At 39.4% G+C, this 20,860-nt stretch overlaps 1 protein-coding gene across 1 annotated transcript in view; it reads left to right on the top strand.

Annotated features, from left to right (window-relative positions):
• The window catches only part of IMPG1 (interphotoreceptor matrix proteoglycan 1), a 128,274-nt gene that overhangs the window by 35,990 nt on the left and 71,424 nt on the right, over nucleotides 1–20,860 (top strand). Inside the window, 5 exon segments of the mRNA XM_034991000.1 lie at nucleotides 3,326–3,390; nucleotides 3,994–4,073; nucleotides 9,354–9,506; nucleotides 15,540–15,598; nucleotides 19,597–19,617. Of these exon segments, the coding sequence (XP_034846891.1) occupies nucleotides 3,326–3,390; nucleotides 3,994–4,073; nucleotides 9,354–9,506; nucleotides 15,540–15,598; nucleotides 19,597–19,617 (378 nt within the window).

The raw sequence follows: 20,860 nt of genomic DNA, 5'->3' as shown, positions 1-20,860 counted from the left end.
AACTGAATATCAAACAAGAAAATCAAAATGAGAAAAAGGCAAGGAAAAGTAATTAGATAAAATGATTAAAGAAGAGAGGCAAACTGTAAACACAAATTACATACATTTTATAACATTTAGAAATCTAATTCTGAAGATAATACTAAGAGAGACACAAATTTGGTATTGTATGAATTACTGACAATTCTTTATAATGCTTTTCACATTTGTTCCTTCATTTCTATTCCCTTTGCCAACAACTTCTTCCAAGACCTTACTAATTTACACTGTGAAGAATGTCAGATCTGATCTTCCTAATGGATTTCCCTGCCTCTAACCTCTTCCCCTCCTTAACTTGCATAACTGCTGCTGGATTAGTAAGTCTGAAAAATTTCTTACATTGAGCCCTGTTCAATGACTTTCAAAAAAGTCCTACATCTTCCTCTTACCCTTCTGAATATCCTCTGCCCACTGTTCCCCTCATGTTCTGTGTACAGAAGGCTGATTGGTAAGGACAGAGTCACGTGCATCCTTTGCCCTGACTCCTAGGTAGGGCCAGCCAGCGGGGAGCAGGAGATCAGAGGGAGAGGAGAGAATGAGGTGAGTGAATTTCTCACCTCCCCTCACCTTCAACTTGCAAAGTCTTCAAATGCTGTTGTCCTCCTTCAACTTCATCTCAGCTCCTGTCAAGCAGCCTTTCCACAGATCCTTTTCTGTCTCTGGTTCATGGTAGCTGGACTAAGGGTAGTTTGAGCACCCCACTGTTACCAGCCCTGGGGTACAGCACTTGACCTTGTGGTTGCTCTTATACTCTTCCCACAACTTAGTAAGTAATTCCTTTTTTAAACTTTGCTCAAATTACCCCACAATGAGTGAGCCATCTGTGTCCTGCCAGGACCTTCACTGAGGCAGAGCAGAGGCCAAACTCATCAATTAAGACCTTTCACCCCCTGACCTTTCCAACTTTGCATCCATTACCCATGATCCCACTGTTGCCACCATCCATTCCTCACTGCACACAGACCACACCTTCCTCATCCTGGACTCTGACCCCTAGCCTTTCCCTCTTGCCCAGAAAAACCTGCCTTTTCTACGTTACCTATCCAAACCCTACTCTACTTCACACTCCTAGTGGAGTCCCACCTGGATCCCATGATGTCTTAACAGCCTATTTGAGCCTGCAGCAATCTTCCTGCTTTGAACTTTGTACTCTTTTTGGCACTTACATTTTTATGTAACACTTCCTCACTTTACCCTATTTTCCTGTAAGAGTTTAAACTCCTCAAGGGCGGGAACCCTTTCATATCTCTCCACCCACCACCACAGACCTGAGCAAAATCCTCATATATTTTTGTTAATTGATATATCTACCAAACCACTCTTTAGAAATTTTAAAAAGTTGTTACGAGAAGAAACAATGTGATCGAGGAAAATCTTAGTACTAGAGTATTAACTTTGTTCACAAGACACAGAGATATTCACTCTTCTGATTTAACTATAGGATGATACTTATTTCTCCATTTTCAAAAAAAGAAAAAGAAAGCAAAGCAGAGGCCGGCCATCCATCCATAAGAAAAAATCCAACAGAATGTACCAAGACTTGATAGAAAAATATTAAAAATTACAGGAAACAGCTAACCCAAGACAGAAAGAGAAAGAAATAGAGCCATCCCATCCACTCCTGTGTCTACCAACATTGCTAGAAAGAATTGCTAAGGAGCAAGAGACAAACATTTTACATTAACTATGATTACCAAGTTGGGAAGGAAGGAAGGTGGGAAGGAAGGAAGGCAGGCCTGGTATTTCAAACCTTTCTAGGAAGACAAAACAGAAAATTTTCTCACCTGAGTAGCCCATAAATCTGCCAGTTTCAAATGACTTTAAAATAAAAACCAGTGAAAGAACCCAGTGTCCCAGCTTCCCAAATTATAGCTTCCAAGTGATGGTCTAGATTGCCACTGTCATGGCAGAATCACACCCAGTGGCAAAGGATGAGGAAATAGCATCTGACAAAGGATCCTGCACAAAGTGGGCTGTTGACTTGTAACTAATGCCATAGCCAGCACTTTAATAACTATTCCTCTTGGTTGTTTTCTTTTTTACAGCAAGGTAAAACAAGGATACCTAAGTTATAATAGGAGGAAAGAGATCGTACCACGAACAAAGTTCTAAAAAGTAAAAGAAAAAAGGAAAATTGTCTAAATCACAAATGCTCTAATGTTTGATATGAGATCTTTATAAATATGATATCCATAAAAACTATTTCTTAAGTATATAGCATAATACCAGTAGAAACAAACAAGAATACCTAATTCTGAAACAGTCTGAATTTATATTTAGCCTGTGTGCACCAATATAGTCCTCCATGTTTACATCTATTCTGATTGGTCAGAGCCCATGCCAGGCCAATGGATATTTTGTATATTACCTCTATTAGGACTTTGGGAAAATTGCATGTGTTAGAAATATGTGTGTAGATGGTCCCATTGTCTATAGCCAATCTAGTTGACCTTACAACACAGAGCACCTAGCCATTCCCTTTGGTCTTCCCATCATCGTGAATCACAGAAAACTGGATCAAATATATTGGTCAATTATGACTAAATTGTACTAATACAGACACAAGCTAATAAGACCTAATAGCTTATAGTAACAAATCTTTCAGTGAGCTTCAAAAGATATCACTATTGCTACTCCTTTCTATATAAAGCTTGCTAGAATGGGCCAATGTTATAACAGACAGCTATACAACCATGCCCTTGGATTTGCCCTTAGATATCTTCCAGACTGCCACTGCAAACCCACCCATAACTCCTGCAGACAATGGTTTTGTCCAGAATGGGGATTCAATACACCTGCATTATCCAGAAATCTCCCTCTCTCCTATTACTATAACCACAAGAGTTACTTTAGTAAATAAACTTAAGGACTTTCTGGATTTGCACGTTTGAGGATCTGAGATTTTAGCAAGAACATTCAGTCATAGATCATGTCATGCAATTATCTTTGATGTCAAGGACACAGTGCAAACACAATGGGACTATAAAACATCAAGCCCCAAAGACCAGTTTTGCTTATGGTGAAAATGCTCCCAAGGACCACATGAAAGATGCTTACGGAAAACCCTAGAGTCAAACATAACCATTTGCAGGAGTTGTTTGAATTTTTCTTCAATGAAAATACATTTGAAGGTTACTTCTATAATGAAAGAAATAGGCAAACCCAGTTTTAAAGGGTTTTTCTCTAATTTTTAGGTCTATTGAGTATAGGAAAAGTAAGTGCATTTCCCCTATTGTTATCAAGCTCCTTTTAACCACCTCTTCTTTCTTTTCTGCTGTGGTGATAGAAAAGATGAAATATCTACAGCAGAGACATTCGGAGAGCCTGGGGAGACCCCTGTGTTTTCTACAGGTAAGCTTAGATCTCCTCATTCACCTGCTCCTGAACCTTAATTCAAATGATCATGAAAGTATATTATTTAAAAAGCAATCCTTAATTGAAGTTGACAAAATTTATAATATACTTTCTCAAAGCTAACTGATATTTTTAACTTTATAAAATAATTTAAATGCATTGTATAAAACTTGAAAATCTAGAAAAGAATAAAGGTAAAGCCAAATCACCCATTATCCTTCAACTTGGAGACAATCATTACCAATATTTTCAAACAAATAAATTGAAGATAAATATCTGCCTTGCACCCTTTATATATTCACAAATGGAAAAATTAAGCAGATCTCATTGGCAAAACCATTTAACTATAACATATTTAGGATGGCCCCAAACTAGGATAGCACCTAGAACAGAAGAATGGAGAATTCAACTAGGATCAAAAGTATGAGTTATATTTTTCTCAAGAACATATTTATGTGATCTTAAAAAAAATGAGGTAAGAAGGCACCCCACATCTGTAAATTCCAGAATGACAGAAAAAGTATATGAAATTTTGACCTTGTTCTAATGTAAACTTCTCCAATCTCATTTTTGTGCCTGTAATATTTTTAATTTCCACAGATGTTGCCAATGTCTCCGTTGGACCCTTCCCTCTCACTCTGGATGTCACACTCTTCAGTGACACCAAGAAGCCTACAATAGTAAGAAGTTCTGAGAGTCAACTAGCTCTTCACATGCCTGGTTTTGTTTTATTAGTAACACAAGAAAAGAGAATGGGTGAATTGGCCATTTAGTATTACTAGTGCTGCATTTTTATCACTCCAATTAAGAGTCAGTGACTTTGTTCTATTCGGGATTATTCCTTCCTCTAGGGACTGAGGGAAAAATAGATTGAAAACTAGAATAAGGTGGGAGGAATTGCAAGAAGCAACTTAATTATAAACTCCAGGACTGCAGGGGCGCTTTTTCCCCAGTACCTAAGAGAACCTCATCTACAGCAAGTACTCACCAAGCACTAGAATAAATGAATGAATAAAGCCTATCAATCAATCAGTCAAGCTGCTTCTCCACTAAAGTGTATTCTCGTGCTGACAGTAAGGGTAAAAGTTTTGCTTTCAGGCATGGCCAGCATGAATAGGTCAGACAAATATCAAAATGATTGAAATCCTGCATGTCAAATGGGGAAAAATAAAATCGGTGTTCTCAGGCAAAGAGGAACACTGGCTACACTGCTCTCTTTGTGTGAAAAGGCATGAAGGAGAGGAGGATATGTTACAGCATTTAATGTCGGCTATCAAAAAAGGGGAACATTTTAACCGTTCCAAAATCTTTGAGCCAGACATTTGATGCTGAAGCAGGGAAACTGTCCTCTTTACTCAGGAGTGACAGGGCTGGGGCAGCACGAGGTGGGCAGCAAGTTCAGAAGGGAGCAGGAGTACGGGGGTGACACATCTGAGCCCAGATCTTCTCATCCTTACGCTGCCACTGCAACCAGACCTAACTTCCCTGTGGTCTGTGAGACTTCACTAGCCTTTCCTCTCCTGGGAACCTAGCCGCAAGGCACGGGTCAAAGCCCAGGCAGTGAGGACGAGAAGGCCAAGAAGTTCAGTCTCACCAGCTCTACATGAAAATTCAGGGGTGAGAAACCCGCTGGCCATTCTATCTGGCCTGTAGGCCAGATGGCTATGGATTTGCTGGAACTATTGCTATGAACAAAGAATTCAAATTTCCATTTTTCTCAAAAATACTATTCCATGAACAGTGAAAAGTGCTGTTGGAAAAAATTATTGAGATTAAATGTATTTACTATAAAATTTCAAAGATAATTCTAGTTTGCCTTCTCTTTTCCCACATTACTTGTGTCCCATATTCTTCAAAATCTAATATAGGTCCCCCATTCTGCAGTAAATATCCCCTGAACATTTCATTTCATATTCACATCCTCCTCTTATCCTTTTTCCACCTGCATCTTTCACTTATTCTTTCATTCACCAACATTTTACTAAAATCCTCTCATATGCCAGACATTGGGGTATGTGCCAAAGATCCTAAGATGAATAAGACACGGTTCCTGCCTTCAAGAAATTTATAATGCAAAATAAGTACAAAATAATCTAAATGCTATACTTGAAGATGGCAGATGTATAGAATGGAACAAAATGATAGACCAGAACAGGTTGCAAAGCATGTAACCCCCAGTCATGTATATTCATAGAGAGTTTTGTGCATAAGTGGCCCCTTTTTTTTTTTAACTTTGGGAGGTTTAATGAAGTGTGAGAATCATACTGGATTCAGGAGATTATATGCGGGGTGACAAGATTAGCATATAAAAAGACTGTAGGTGAGTATGGCATAGGTATTAAATGAGAAATTCAAATATTATTCATTGCTCCAGGAGTTTAGAGAAGGCAAATATTTCTGCCCTAATTGATCAGAGAAAATATTATTTTAAATGAACCATAAAATATTAGTAAGAAGTAAAAAAAGTATGTATATGTGTGTTCCCATGTTTTAGTGCTGGAGGTGAGCATGGGGAGCAGTGAGGAGGGCCTCCAGTCAGGAAATTAGCACAAGCGATGTGATATCTCATCAACAGTGAACAAGCTATCTGGTAGTCAGTGCAGGGAGAAATGACACGAACTACAATTGTTCAAGCAACAACAATTCCATTTATAATTGCACAAAAAAAAAATAAGATATCTAGGAATAAACCTAACCAAAGAGGTGAAAAACCTGTACTCTGAAAACTATAAAACACTGATGAAAGAAACTGAAGATGATACAAAGAAATAGAAAGGCATTCCTTGCTCATGGATTGGAAGAATAAATATTGTTAAAATGTCTATACTACCCAAAGCAATTTACACATTTAATGCAATCCCTATCAAAATACTGATAGGATTTTTCACAGAGCTAGAACAAAGAATCTTAAAAATAGTATGCAAACACAAAAGACCCCAAATAGCCAAAGCTATCTTGAAAAAGAAGAGCAAAGCTGGAGGCATCACAATTCTGGACTTCAAGTTATATTACAAAGCTGTAGTAATCAAAACAGTATGGTACTGGCACAAAAAATAGACCTATAGATCAATAAAATCGAATTGAAAACCCAAAAATAAACCCACAACTATATGGTCAACGAATCTTCAACAAAGCAGGAGAGAATATCCAATGGGAAAATGACAGTCTCTTCAACAAACAGCATTGGGAAAACTGGACAGCAACATGCAAAAGAAAGAAATTGGACCACTTTATTATACCATACACAAAAATAAATTCAAAATGTATTAAAGACCTAAATGTGAGACAGGAAACCATAAAAATCCTAGAAGGGAATACAGGCAGTAACCTCTTTGACATCAGCCATAGCAACTTATTTCTAGATATATCTCCTGAGGCAAGGGAAATAAAAGCAAAAATAAACTATTGGGACTACATCAAAATAAAAAGCTTCTACATAGTGGAAAAAACAATCAATAAAACTAAAAGGCAGCCTACGGAATGGGAGAAGATATTTGTCAATAGCATATCTGATAAAAGGTTAGTATCCAGAATATATAAAGAACTTGTAAAACTCAACACCCAAGAAACAAATAATCCAATTTAAAAAAGGGCAGAAGACATGAACAGACATTTTTCCAAAGACATACAGATGGCCAACAGACATCTGAAAAGATGCTCATCATCACTCATCATCAGGGAAATGCAAATCAAAGCTACAATGAGATATCACCTCACACCTGTCAGAACGGGTAAAATCAACAGCACAAGAAATAATAGGTGTTGGCAAGGACGTGAAGAAAAAGGAACCCTCTTGCACTATTGGTGGGAATGCAAACTGATGGACTCTGGAGAACAATATGGAGGTTCCGCAAAAAGTTAAAAATAGAATTACTCTCCAATCCAGTAATTGCACTATTAGGTATTTATCCAAACAATACAAAAACACTAATTCAAATGAATACATGCACCCCTATGTTTTAGCAGCATTATTTACAATAGCCAAATTATGGAAACAGCCCAAATATCTATCAGCTGATGAATGGGTAGAGAAGATGTGGTGTATATGTATGCAATGGAATATTACTCAGCCATCAAAAAGAATGAAATCTTGCCATTTGCAAGGATGTGGGTGGAGCTAGAGAGCATAATGCTAAGCTAAATAAGTCAGTCAGAGAAAGACAAATACCATATGATTTCACTCACATGTGGAATTTAAAAAATGAAACAGATGAACATGGCGGTAGGGGAAGAGAGAGAAAGAGAGAGAAACCAAGAAACAGACTCTGAACTATAGAGAACAAACTGATGGTTACCAGAGGGGAGGTGGGTTGGGGGATGGGTGAAATAGGTGATGGGGATTAAGGAGTGAACTTGTCATGATGAGCACAGGGGGATGTATGGTAGTGTTGAATCACTATATTGTACCCCTGAAACTAATATAACGGTATAATTTAACTAACTGGAATTAAAATAAAAACTTTTAAAAAATAGGATATACTACCTGGGCCTACTCAGTAGTTTAATAAAACAAAAACACAAATTTTAATGGAAAAAATGTATAAAAAATAAATAAAATTGTTCAAGCAGATTGGGATCAGACTGGAGAGAGCCTTCACGTCAGGAAAAAAGTTTGGATTTTTATTCCATAGGTAATAGAGTATTACTGAGGATGATGGGTGAGAAGCATGGAAAAGTAATCCAGTGACTAAGGATAAATTAGAAGACTTCTCACTAATACATCTAAAGAATTTATTTAAATGTCTCATGTGAACTTTAAATATGCCTAGTGAAATGGTAAGCTTCTGGAGGGTAATACCATGTGCCATATTTTTCTTTTAACTTCCCATATGTCCTAGCACTGTTCTACACCCATATAAATGCTTAATGTCTGTTACTTCAATGAATGAATGAATGAAATCTTTTTGTTAAACGAACATCAGTAGTCTGGCAAGTGTGAATCTACATCCTCTGTGTGCCCTATTAAGGTTAGAGGCTATGCTGCTGTCCCATGGAAGAGAGGACCTTGTGATAAGAAATGATGAGAAACTACATTGACTACCACCCACATGAGATTTGTCCCTCATGTCATTTTCCATTGGTTGGTCTCTTTCAGCCTCCACAGCTCTAATTTCACTAATAAGAGAATATGTACATTACCAAAGACATTCCGTTTTCTACAGACTTGTTTTTTACTCTTTCAAGAAAGCTGTTCAGATTTCATGATCATCTGGCTACCCAATATTGAAAATCTGTCAAACCCCAAGTTTGAAACCCAGCTCTAGGCTTGCTCTGTACTCTGGGAGCTCAGGTGAATTCAGAACAGTAAGACTCCTGCCTATTCCCAGTCCAGACGGCAAGAAGGATGACCCCTGGCCCCCTTGTGATCAGAGGCCAAATCCAGCTCCTCAGAGGAGTGCTTCTCTTCTAAGTCACATGCTACCAAAGGTGGCCCAAATACACCATTCCTTCTGAGAGATATTTCAAACCCTCTCTTGACCTGACAGTGCTTACTAACTAGTTTCAATGTGAAGTTTAGGCACAAATTGTCTCATTAAACAAGTCTAGACTCTTCTCTAAAAAAGATTGTATTAATATCTCAGCATCCTTAGGTTATTTTGGGTAATCTGATCCTCATCAAAGAGTATTCATAAAGTTACACAAGAATGTGGCATGATCCCAGTGATTCTCTGCCAGTGTATATGAATTATGGGTGTGTCTATATGTGTAAATGCTTTCATGAAGAGCACATAGTCATAAAATTGCAGTGTTCTCAAAGATTCTAAACAGTTAACTTTTTGGAGTTTTGGCACTTTGTCTCTCAATGAAATTCAGAGGACACTTCTAGTTAATAGGATTTCAATTCTAAAAGCACTTGAGCCTTCACAATACACTTCTTGAGACAATATCAATATATATTATTTAATATTACCCTATGCTTATGCTTTACGTTAATAGAAGACTTTTGTTTTTTAATTTAGGAAAGAAAAGTTGAATCCACTAAGGTATCCAAGGGCCCACTGGAGCAGAAGGTGGAGCTGAGCATCACTCTGGCAAATCAGAGGTTCAAGGCAGAACTCACTGACTCCCAGTCCCAGTATTATCAGGAGCTGGCAGCAAAGTCTCAACTCCAGGTAAGTGAACCCACCCCACACAACCACAGCCCAAATCATGAATCAGAATCTGAGAGCCAGCAGGACCTAAACCATTTGAGCTAATAGTTCCAACTTCTTGTAACTAGGCCTTAATTTTTAACCATTAGAAAGAAATCAAAGGGGTGCCTGGGTGGCTCAGTTCCTTAAGCAACTGCCTTCGGCTCAGGTCATGATCCTGGAGTCCCAGGATCGAGTCCCGCATCGGGCTCCTTGCTCAGCAGGGAGTCTGCTTCTCCCTCTGACCCTCCTCCCTCTCATACTCTCTCTCTATCATTCTCTCTCTCTCTCAATAAATAAATAAAATAAAATAAAGAAAGAAATCAAAAACTGCAATAGGTCCCAAAATGTTAGGGCAAATGGATCTCTAGGAAAGTTTCTATTCTAGCTTCTCTATCTTAAAAGTCACTTACATTTAGGTTTTCTTTAAATATTAGTAGGTTTTTAAATCTCCTGTAACTGAAAGTCACTAAGCACATATTCTAAAGCTCTAAAATGTTCATGTAAGCACCAACTACGGAATATGCTGGGTTGAAATACGAATTTTTAACCCATATTTGTCTTATATAATATTTCCACTTTTGCAGTTTAATGCAATTTCAAGCCCTGACATTTTTCATGGGTGAAAGTGAAGGGCAGTTATGTTGTCCATGCCATCCAGTAAACTCAGGAGCTATCCCAAGATATCTCTTCCATCTCTGACCATCATCAGCTCTGCCCACCTCTTCACTTGCCACAGGAGGAATCCAAAGCTCTGTGCTGACCGTGGCTTCTATACACCATGATAAGAGTCCTGCCTTTCTTTCCAGCCTCATCTTAACACTAGCTCCTACCCATCCCCCTCCTTTGCACACTACAGGACATACAAACTGCTTGCAAATCTCTTCTCACCTTTAGCCTTTCCATATGCTGCCCCCTCTGTCTTCAGTGTCCTTTCCCTGGGTTTCATTTTACAAACTTCATCAAGGAAATTTCTCTCCAGCCATCCTGAGTTCAGTACCTCTCCTCTGAGCTAACACACAGTACCCACTGCTGTCACAGCAGTTATCACCCTGTCTTGAGATTGTTTGTTTACACGTCAATGGCCTTTCTTGTCTCCCTTTCTCCCTCTTCATCTCTTCACCCTCACTGCCTTCAGGCTCTGGGTGTCCCCTTGAGGGCAGGAACAGTTTCTTTATTTCTGAGGACTTACCTGCTAATAAGGAGTTGGGATGCACTTAACTATTCAGTAATTGTAGAAATGCAACTGAAAAATAGATGCATTCATAAGATAACATAACCATGACCTACATTTATGGATAACCCAAGCATCTCACACAGCATGGCCAGGGAACCCACAGGCCCCTATTTCTCATATGTGGAGAATTCAAGGCTTACTTCCTCTCAACTGGAGAGAAGATGAATAAGCAAGAATTTTAAACCTCCAACCACTCCCTGCATCACCATTCAGTCAATAAAATGTAAAGAATCATTTCTACAAACTTCAAAGAGAAAGCATCAGCATGGGCTGTTTATGAACCAGAGAAGTACTTAGACATGGATTATTAGATAGAATGAATTAAAGAATAGTCCTTTAACTTCCTATTTGTTCTTTGAAATATTCTTTTCAGAAAGTTCTTAGTATAGTCAGAGTATCTTCAAAATTGGAGAGTTGGCCAAGATTCAAACCCAAGCAGCCTGGCACCAGAACCCCTGTTCTTAACTGTTATGCTATACTTCCTACTTTTTCCCAAACAAATATCTAGGAGGCGGGGATTTTTGTACCGTCATCAAATAAACATGTCCATTCTAGACTCTGAAAACCTCATTAGCCAAAAGATGATGTCTTGCTCGGTCTGTTCCGGAGACCCATCACATCAGTCCTGCTGGTTCCTCCGCATGGGTGCTGGCTTCTCTGAAATGGAGCCCCTCTGCTTAGAGCATCTGTTCCCTTTCCAGGCTCCTGAGCAATCCAGACCACCTAGCAGCCTGCCAACACATAACTAAGCGGCTCCACCACAGCCCATACGAGCATCAGCACAGCCATTCAGGCCTCATCAGGAATTAACGGACAGGGCTTTGCAGTAATTTAATTTCCACAATAAACCTAATGAGCAATTTAATACAAATGTCAAAAGGAATGCTTAGTTGTTGTCTGAATGCTTTCTCCTGTGCAAACATTCAAGAGAACTCAACACGGCTGCCTTTTTATAGCCCCGTTAACATACGTTCCAGCAGAATCAAGGAGGCCCCTGTGCAGTTAGTATTATTAATAAGGTTAACTGGGCACTTAATTAGCAATTTAGTGGTTAGCACTCCATGATTGGAAGGTCCCCAGAAGATTATTTAGCAGAATTAACTGGAGGCCTTTGTCATCTCCTCCCCAGATGTCTTCTGCACCCTCCTAAGCAGAGCTGACTCTTAATCAATCATAGGCAGGTTCACAAAGAGGACATGGACAATAAGCAGAATTCCCCTCCACCGGAGCCAGGGCTGTGGAGCACTCCTGGAGGGCGGGACGGCTCTCCCTGGGGATGTTCCCTGCTGCCCATGCTGCAGCTGTGGGCTTCTCTGGAAGCAGTTCTGTGCTTGATTGATTGTTTTCATCCGTATAACAGCATGTCTGATACCCTGGACAAGAAAGAGGAACAAGTCAGGGTCTGAATTTTCTTCTCCAGAAACTGCTGCTCACACTTAAACGTTCAGTCCCAGGTGTTGTTACTGGAATGACATGACAAATGCCTTGTGGCCCCAAAGCCATTTGTCACAGGAGGCCAGAACAGACCTGAAGCACGTACATAGCTCCCTCCTACCTGCCCCCGTAATAAAGACCAGATCCACATCACCTAAACTCCTAGCTCTCCTCTGTTAAACCTGTGGTGGGGATGGTAGTGGAGGCACAGAAACATTACTCAGGCTCCCTGCCCTGGACCCCTAAGGGGACCCTCACCCTGTCCTTCCCCCCATTGAGTCTTTCAAAAACAACTGACCGTAGGCTTGCTCTGTCTGCTCTTGTCAGGCTCCATGGTATGTGGCCACTGAGGAAGTAAAAGAAAATTGGGCTATTAAGGAGCTAATAATCCAGTAGAAGAGAGAAAGACTAAGTAAATCAATAATGCAATCGCATCGACTCTTTGCCCATTGTGTGTCAGGCACTGATTAGTTATTCCTTACAGGAACCTCACAATATAGGTATTGTTATCCCTTTTTGGCTAAGGAGATCAGATGCAGAGAGACTGAGCAATAAAATCAAGGCCTTACAGCTAGAAAGTAGCAGAACCAGTATTTAAACTCAAGACTACACAGCTACCTCACCACCCAAAAGCTAGCCTACCTTCATCACTGCAGTTACTAAATACTCAGGGGATTAAAACTATTTTTAACATTGATGAAAGAAAATATGACTTAGGAGGTAAAGCAGTCTGCTGGAAAAAGAAATCTGTGATGGATTTCAAAGCCCAGTGTAAGTGATTTAGGGATTATCTGTGCATCACTGCCCTAGTCCTTGGCATAGATAATGTAGAGTCAGCAGTAATTTTAGGTACAGTGACAATGCAGTGGCATGTCAATGAGTTTAGAGAATGAAGAGAGGCACTCAAGTCAATTAAACAAAATTTGCTGAGTCCCTACTATGTGGAAGATGACCTGCTAGGTACTGAGAGGGAGGGAGATGAAGACGAGTAAATAAGACATGGTCCCTGAGCCCAAGGAGCATAATCTCAGTGAGGGAGACATCATGCAGCTCATAGACTGTTTTATGGGACATACTGTAATAAGTTCTAGAGTACTAGGGAGAAGAAATAATTGAGCCTGACTTCAGGGCTCTACAGATGCTTTTCAATAGAGAGTGTGTTTGGGGTACCTGGGTGGCTCAGTCGGTTAAGCATCTGCCTTTGGCTCAGGTCCTGATCTCAGGGTCCTGGGATTGACCCTTGCATAAGGCTTCCTGCTCAGCAGGGAACCTGCTTCTCCCCCTGCTCATGCTGGCTGCTCTCCCTCTCCCCCACCCTTCTCTATCTCTCTCAAATAAATAAATACTATCTTTAAAAAAATAAAGAATGCATTTGAGCTGGCTTTGAAAGATGGGGGCATGGGAAGTCAAAAAGCAAAAGGTAGACATTGCATCTTGGGCTAAAGGGGAAAAAAGTCATAGAAGTCTGGTGGAAGTATATGTTGTATTTGAGGAGAAATAGGCCTTGGTTTAGTGAGACTAGAGGATCCAATATTGACCAAGGGGGTAATGATGGCAGGAAGAACAAATGATAAAGTACTTGGGGAATGGAGGCTGTAGATTGTGGAGGGTCTTAAATGCCATTCTAAAGAACTGGACCTTCTTCAAAGGGCAGTGCAGCCCGTCAAGGGATTTTTAGTAAAGAACAACAGATATGGAATGATTACCCTTGGAAATAAAAATGTGGTCAAGGAGACATCTCCTCCTTTTCCTCCTGCCCCAATATATCCCTCCCCCAAAACTTCTCCTTCAGCGATATAGGAGGGGAGATGCGAAGGGTATGCCTGCCATGGGAATAAGAACATGGTGGAAACAAAATGTATATGGGATTCAAACCACCAGGAGTTGGTGACTGGATGTGAGGGGAACAGAAGGAAGGTATTAGGGTTGCTGGGTTTTCTGGCATGGAAGACGCACAATAGGTGTTTATGAACCTGACTAGGATAGAGAGCCCAGGAGGAAAGGCAGATTTGGAAAGAAGAGAATGACTCTGGTTTGGACATATTTAATTATTGACCAAGTTGGGATATTCATGTGTAGAACTCAAAGCTAGGTCTCAGGTGATCACTGAAGCCATGGGAGAAAATGAGATCCCCCGAGGAGAGGCAGAGGAGGGTGGGCACAGGGAAGAAAGGACCAGGTCCCTGCTTACCTGTTCAGCCTCACTTTCACCCTGAGCTCCCCTCCAAGCTTCACTACTAATGAATCCCTTCCTCTCTTGCCTCCCAGCCTGCACAGGAGTGAGCTGGATGGGGCAGTGCCCATCAATGTGGCAGTGTGTCCCCAGAGCCTAGCAGGGTCCCTACAGTCAAGCTTACTGAATAAGTGGGAGAGTGAGATAAGGAGGCTGAGAATGCAAACTTCCAGAGTCTTTATATTTGAAGTAGAGAATGCAGACAAGAATAAGATGGAGTAAAGAAGACTAAGAAAGTGGTCCTTGAGATAGAAGAAGAACCAGAAGAAAAAGCAGGCACACTGTGGAAGAGGAATGGAAAATGCCAGTGGATTTGGAGAGAGCCAGGAGGCAACAGCCTGGAGAAAATCCTCCCTCCTGGGCAAAGTCAGAGGCAAAAGCCAGACTGTAGTGGGTCAGGAGTCATTGAGTATAGCAATTGTAAAATATTCTGATAATATGCCTCATTAGCAAGGTCAAACTAATTAAGAAAATTTATTGTAAAGTCCACATAAATCTACATGTGAATCTAACTTGTTAGAGTCTGCTTGTACCATTTTATTTAGTTACAGCACCATTTTAATTTTAGTAATCTCTTTAACATTATATTTTCCAAATCATCTCATTCAACTCAGAAAATATAGTTATTCTGTGTATAAATAAAAATACCGTAGCCAAAAAAATTTCTTCCAAGTACCACCTTAAAGTTATTTCATATTCTATTTAAAGTAACCATTAAAGTGGGTCAGAACTACCCAATTGCAGCTTTTTTTTTTTTTTTAAGAGAAAGAGAAAGTGTGGGGTGGGGAGAGGCAGAGGGAGAGGGAGAAAGAGAATCTTAAGCAGGCTCCACTGAGATCATGACCTGAGCCAAAATCAAGAGTCCGATGTTTAAATAACTGAGCCATTGAGGCACCCCCAATTGCAGTTTTTAAATAAACAGCAAAACACTTTCCTCTGGATTTCAGAAAAAATAACTAAGAACAAAGAGTTTGGCCTCAATAGTTGCTTCACTTTTCCATTTTCATATTTTTCCCCAAACTCATCAAAAGTGTTTAGGCTTTTTTTCAGTTAGGCAAGATCTGACCCAGTAGAGCCAAAGAGTGTTTCATAAATTTCTTTCTTTCTACAGATGGAAAAGGTATTTAAGAAACTTCCAGGATTCAAAGAAATCCATGTGCTAGGATTTAGGTAAGTAAGAGAATCGGACTCTTCTCAAATTTTAAATTACTTCCTCCCTGTCCTTTTTTAAAAGCAGTGTCATGAGGATTATAAGGTTCTTCCCCCACCCCCACCCCCCGTCCCCGAGTTGTTTAGCCCTGCCAGATCCTGAAAACTGAATACATTTCAGATAAAGCAATTGTCTAATTAGAACATGACTCTAGGTGATTTTTTTAAGGAATAACACAAGAGCTGTATTCCTTCCTTCCTCTGGAGTCAGAAACACTGCTCTCTATAGAGAGCTCATCTGCTATCCTTGGCAGTGTTATTAATGAACCTCTTAGGAGAACACCTCAGTAGAGACAGGTCAAAAGAAGAAGCAATTAGTTACCTTGGTGTCTGATTGCCTGGTTCCCTGTTGAATGTTAAATATCATCATCATTGAAACAAATCAGGCCGACCCTAGGGAATCAGGTGAAACTAATAAAAAGTAGTACCTATGGGGATAAGGAAGTTGAAGGAATGGGGTAGAAAGGGACAGAGGCGGAAACAATACTTCCCAAAATATACATTTTATTATCATTTTGACGTCTGAGCTATAGTAATGCATTACCACGCAACAATTATTAAATTACAATTTTAAATAAAGGAAATGAAATTAAAGAATAGTGCCATGCCAAAGTGGGGTTGAGTTATGTTCCCCTGGCTTCCCCACAAGCAGGCCTATATCCATTAGCATCTCAACACTCTATAATCTGGGTGCATTCATGATTTTTGGCAAGCAGTTTTGCATCCTCTTTCTAAGTTCTCATTCAAAACATCTACAGGCAGGGTCATAATATATTTTTTTAAATGTGCCACAGGGTATATGTCAGCCCTGGTGTATCAGAACGTGACTCCCTGCCCCAAGGGGGATTTGTAAAGTGGGTAGAGAAGGCCTCCGCCAAAGTACTTCCTGGCCCCTCCACCGTCTATTGTCTCAAAGCTAGAAGGTGCCCAGAGCAAGTTTCCATACTCATGAAGAATAGCTTCTGGGCGATCTCCACCGGTTCTTTCCTTTCAAAGCTATCAGGCCTCTCTGATTTGTGTGACTCCAGAGGAAGAAAGTATTGAAAAGTGGAAGTTATAAAAGATGAAAACTTTAATATGTACCACAGCAGACTCATTTTTCTTTATTTCAAGATGCTGCTCCACAATATTCCATGTGAAATCAGATGGATTAGAGAGAAATAAAAGGTGATAGTAGAATATTCTGCATAGATGGCAAGGTCTTCTGGACAAGCCACTGCAGCTAAAGAGCAGATGTTTCATTTAAAGCTGAAGGAAATGATACGAACAGTCCTCTTGGTGAATGTTCAAATTGCTCATTAAGCCCTCCCTTCAAATAAATGAAAAACTAATAACAAAAATCTATTTCAGAAGAAAACAAAAATGTTAGGATGATGCAATTTCACAAGGTAAAAAAGGTATATCCACTGAAGCTGCATTTTCCCCATGTGTTTATCTCTGTAAGACTTTATTCTTATTTCTGCCAAATATGCTTATAAAGTAAATTTGACCATATATTCCCAATGATTTCCATTATGGAATGAATATTTAGTCTCCCAGAAAACATTTTGACCCTGAATATTATAAACAATATGCTTACGAGTGTGGCAAGCTTTTAATCATAACTAACAGTGCTCAGAATATAGTAAACTTAGTATGAAGGAAATTACTTTCTCATGGAGCCAGATCCCCTAAAACCCTATGAATCTCCTGATACTGTCTTTGTGTCAGCTCATTTGTATAAAACCTGATCTACAATTTAATAAGTATGTTTTTTATTAGTGACCTTATTTGATTCTCCCAACACAACTGGGAAGTTTTGAGGACATCTATTATTAACACAATGATAAGGACGAACAGAAAAAGATCCACTTTAAATACTGCTTTATCTCTTACAGCAAATATGGGAAACTATTAACAATCATTTAATTTGGTTGGAGGGTATACTCCTTCAAAGACTAGTTCATAAATGTCCATAGCAGCTTTATTTGGAACAGCTGAGGACTGGAAACAACCCAAATGTCCATCAACAGAGCAATAGATAACACAAATTGTGGACTATTGTTACCGTAGACTACTATTCAGCAGAGGAAGGAACTATTAGAATACACAACAATGTGGTTTCATCTCAGAATAACTATGTTGAGTGAAGGAAGCCAGAGGAGAGGGGGTATATTATTATTCCATTTATATGTAACTCTAGAACACACAAACTAATCTGTAATGACAGAAAACAGATCAGTAGTTGCTTGGGGAGGGTGAGACAGAAAGGATAGGAGGGAAGGGTTTCAAAGGGGCATGAGTAAACCTTTGGGAGGAATTGATTTGATTGTGGCAATGGTTGCACAGGTATATAGTATCAAACTTAGATCAAATTGTACACCTTCAACATGTGCAGTTTGTTTCATGACAACTATATTTCAATGCAATATGCTTTTTTTTTTAAATGAGCAGGACTAGGGTCTTGGCTCACGGAGCCCTGCCTCTCTCCAAACTACAAGCCACTGCTAAAAGAAGCAGGGGGCAGGCCCTAAATGAATGTCTAGTTGGTACAGAATTCCCTCCCACAGAGCAGCCCCAATGATAAAGTCATAGATTCTCCCCTGTTTCCAGAGAAGGAAAGTAGTAGCAGTCTATTTCAGTCATATTTTATCAAGGGATAAAAGTTAAATGAATTCAGGGGTGCCTGGGTGACTCAGTCGGTTAAGCGTCTGCCTTCGGCTCAGGTCATGATCCCAGGGTCCTGGGATCGAGCCCCAGCATCGGGCTCCCTGCTCATCAGGGGAGTCTGCTTCTCCCTCTCCCTCTTCCTCTGCCTGCCACTCTGCCTACTTGTGCTCTCTCTCTCTGTCAAATAAATAAATAAAACCTTAAAAAAAAAAAAAGTTAAATGAATTCATACTCCAGGCAGAAAGAGCAGCAACACAAATCCCATCACATGTGTAGAATGTCTTTGTCAACAAATATCATCTGAAATGTAAGATAGGAAAGCTGAATATAGCTTTTAAACTGAATTCATATATATGCCCAGAGGAGTCCAAAATCTATTTGTCAGTTTGATGACCAAATGGCCTCTTTTGAGGCATGGGCAGGTAGTGGCATAGAAAACGGGCCCAGGCTTGAAGTCAAGCAGGACAGGGTTTGAATCCTGGCTCTGCCACCTTCCAGCTAACAACTTCCCCTCTGTATATGTGTTCCTTTTTCTGTAAAATGGGGATTATGTTGTTGAAAAGATTAAATGAGGATGCATATAAACTGTCTGGTGCAGACCACCCACTCAGTAAACAGGTGTTTATTTTTCTTGCAACCTGTTCCATGATGAATTGTGCTATCCCCTCAATGCTTACTGATTAAAGCAATTTGAAAAATAATCAGTCAACAAAACACCAGTTCCAGTGTCCAGTCTCAGATAAATTACTTCCAGGATTAAATTAATCATTTAATGCTACTCAGAAGGTGAGAAATTCATTTATAAAATACTTTCTTTAAAAACTTCCTGGCACCAGCACCACCCAAAATGTAAGGTGTTTATGATATATTTGCCACCTCTTTGGGAAGAATATGAAGAAATCAAAGAGTTTACAAAGAGAACCAAAAGTACATGTTGAACACTACATTTGAGACAAATGATGTACTATATGTTGGCTAATTGAATTTAAATTAAAAAAATAAAAATAAAAAGTATATACAATCTTTGAACAAAGATTGAATCCTAATCAGAAACATCATATAATTCTGTTTACTTCCTGAGATTCATATGGCTCTCAAAATTCCCATCCAAATTCTGATGGCAGTTTATGTATTTCCTTCAAAGTTCTGGGCAAACATGGAAGACAATGGAAAGAAATCTCTCTCTCTCTCTCTTTCTCTCTCTCTCTGTGTCTCTCTCTGGTATATGAAATGATTCAGTAAATGTCTTAATAAATCTCCTAAAAATTCTTTCTCCCTTGCATGTTCCCATTGCATATGGTGAAATGAAGACCAAAGAAAGGAAGAGATGGGTAATTTGGATTTCCTGATGTTTTGAAATATAGTACCTTTTCCCCCACAAATTTATATGCTGATCTTTTACAAATAATTTTTACATACAAAGTCTGGGATAAGCCAATGACTTTTTATTGGTGTCTTACTTAAATGAGAGTAATTGATCACTCAATAGTAGAAAAAAACTCCAGTCAAAATCACTACATGAGGTAAGTATGTAAACAATGATTTGATCAGTGAAAGTGTATTCTGTAAAACTCAAAATCTAATTAGAAAAACATAAAAACACATTTCTGTGAGGCAAGCATGTTTTAACAATTTCTTAAATATCATTTGTGATGGGAAATTGTCTGTCTGAATGCACACTTGTACAAGCAGCCAACCTAAGTCTGGAATAAAGCAGAGAAACTAATTTGCTCCTTGGTTCCAAGGTCAGTTTGAATTGGGACAGAGCCCACTATACCTTGGAGAGCTCAGTAATAAGAATCCAGCTTTGGCTTCTCTAACTGACTAGTGAAATAATGAACTCTAGACTCTGACTGATTGTGTGGCCCAAAGAACTGCCAAGGAGTACACAATATCAGTTCCTGTGGCTTTAAAATACTTGTGCATCTTTCTGTGTGGATTTATGGCATAAACTAAAAGGTAAACCTGATCCGAGAAGAAAGAGTTATGGAGAGTCCTATTTCATTTTTATATGCAAAAAGGCATCAAGTCAATAAATACAATAATAAATATGGTTAATTATATACTACTTCCCTCTCTCTTTTCTCACACCTTTCTTCTAAGATATCTTAAAAGCAGCTTGAGGGAAAAAAATTATGTTTGATTTAGAATTTTGTTTTTTAATTAAAAAATATTTCTTGAAAGAACTAGAAGAGAAATAACATTAAGAATTGAAGCTTTGGGACGCCTGGGTGGCTCAGTCGGTTAAGTGTCTGCCTTCGGCTCAGGTCATGATCCCAGGGTCCTGGGATCGAGCCTCATATTGGGCTCCCTGCTCAGTGGGGAGCCTGCTTCTCCCTCTCCCTCTGCCTGCCGTTCCCTCTGCTTGTGCTCTCTCTCTATCAAATAAATAAATAAAATAAAATAAAAAGAATTGAAGCTTTGACTTGGTTACGATATGTACATACTACTGTCCCACTGCTGTATCCTATGCTGCTACTTCATAGACCCTCCTACAGAAGGCTATTTGTAGAAAAAAGGACAATTCATCCTTCTTGCTGATTGGCACTTCATGACTTTACTTATAAGCCACCA

This window comes from Mirounga leonina, unplaced genomic scaffold (genome assembly GCF_011800145.1).
Source record: "Mirounga leonina isolate KUSES-001 unplaced genomic scaffold, KU_Mleo_1.0 Mir_53, whole genome shotgun sequence".
NCBI lineage: Eukaryota > Metazoa > Chordata > Mammalia > Carnivora > Phocidae > Mirounga > Mirounga leonina.
Note: the sequence above shows the minus strand (reverse complement) of the source record. Positions and strands in the feature narration are given on the sequence as shown.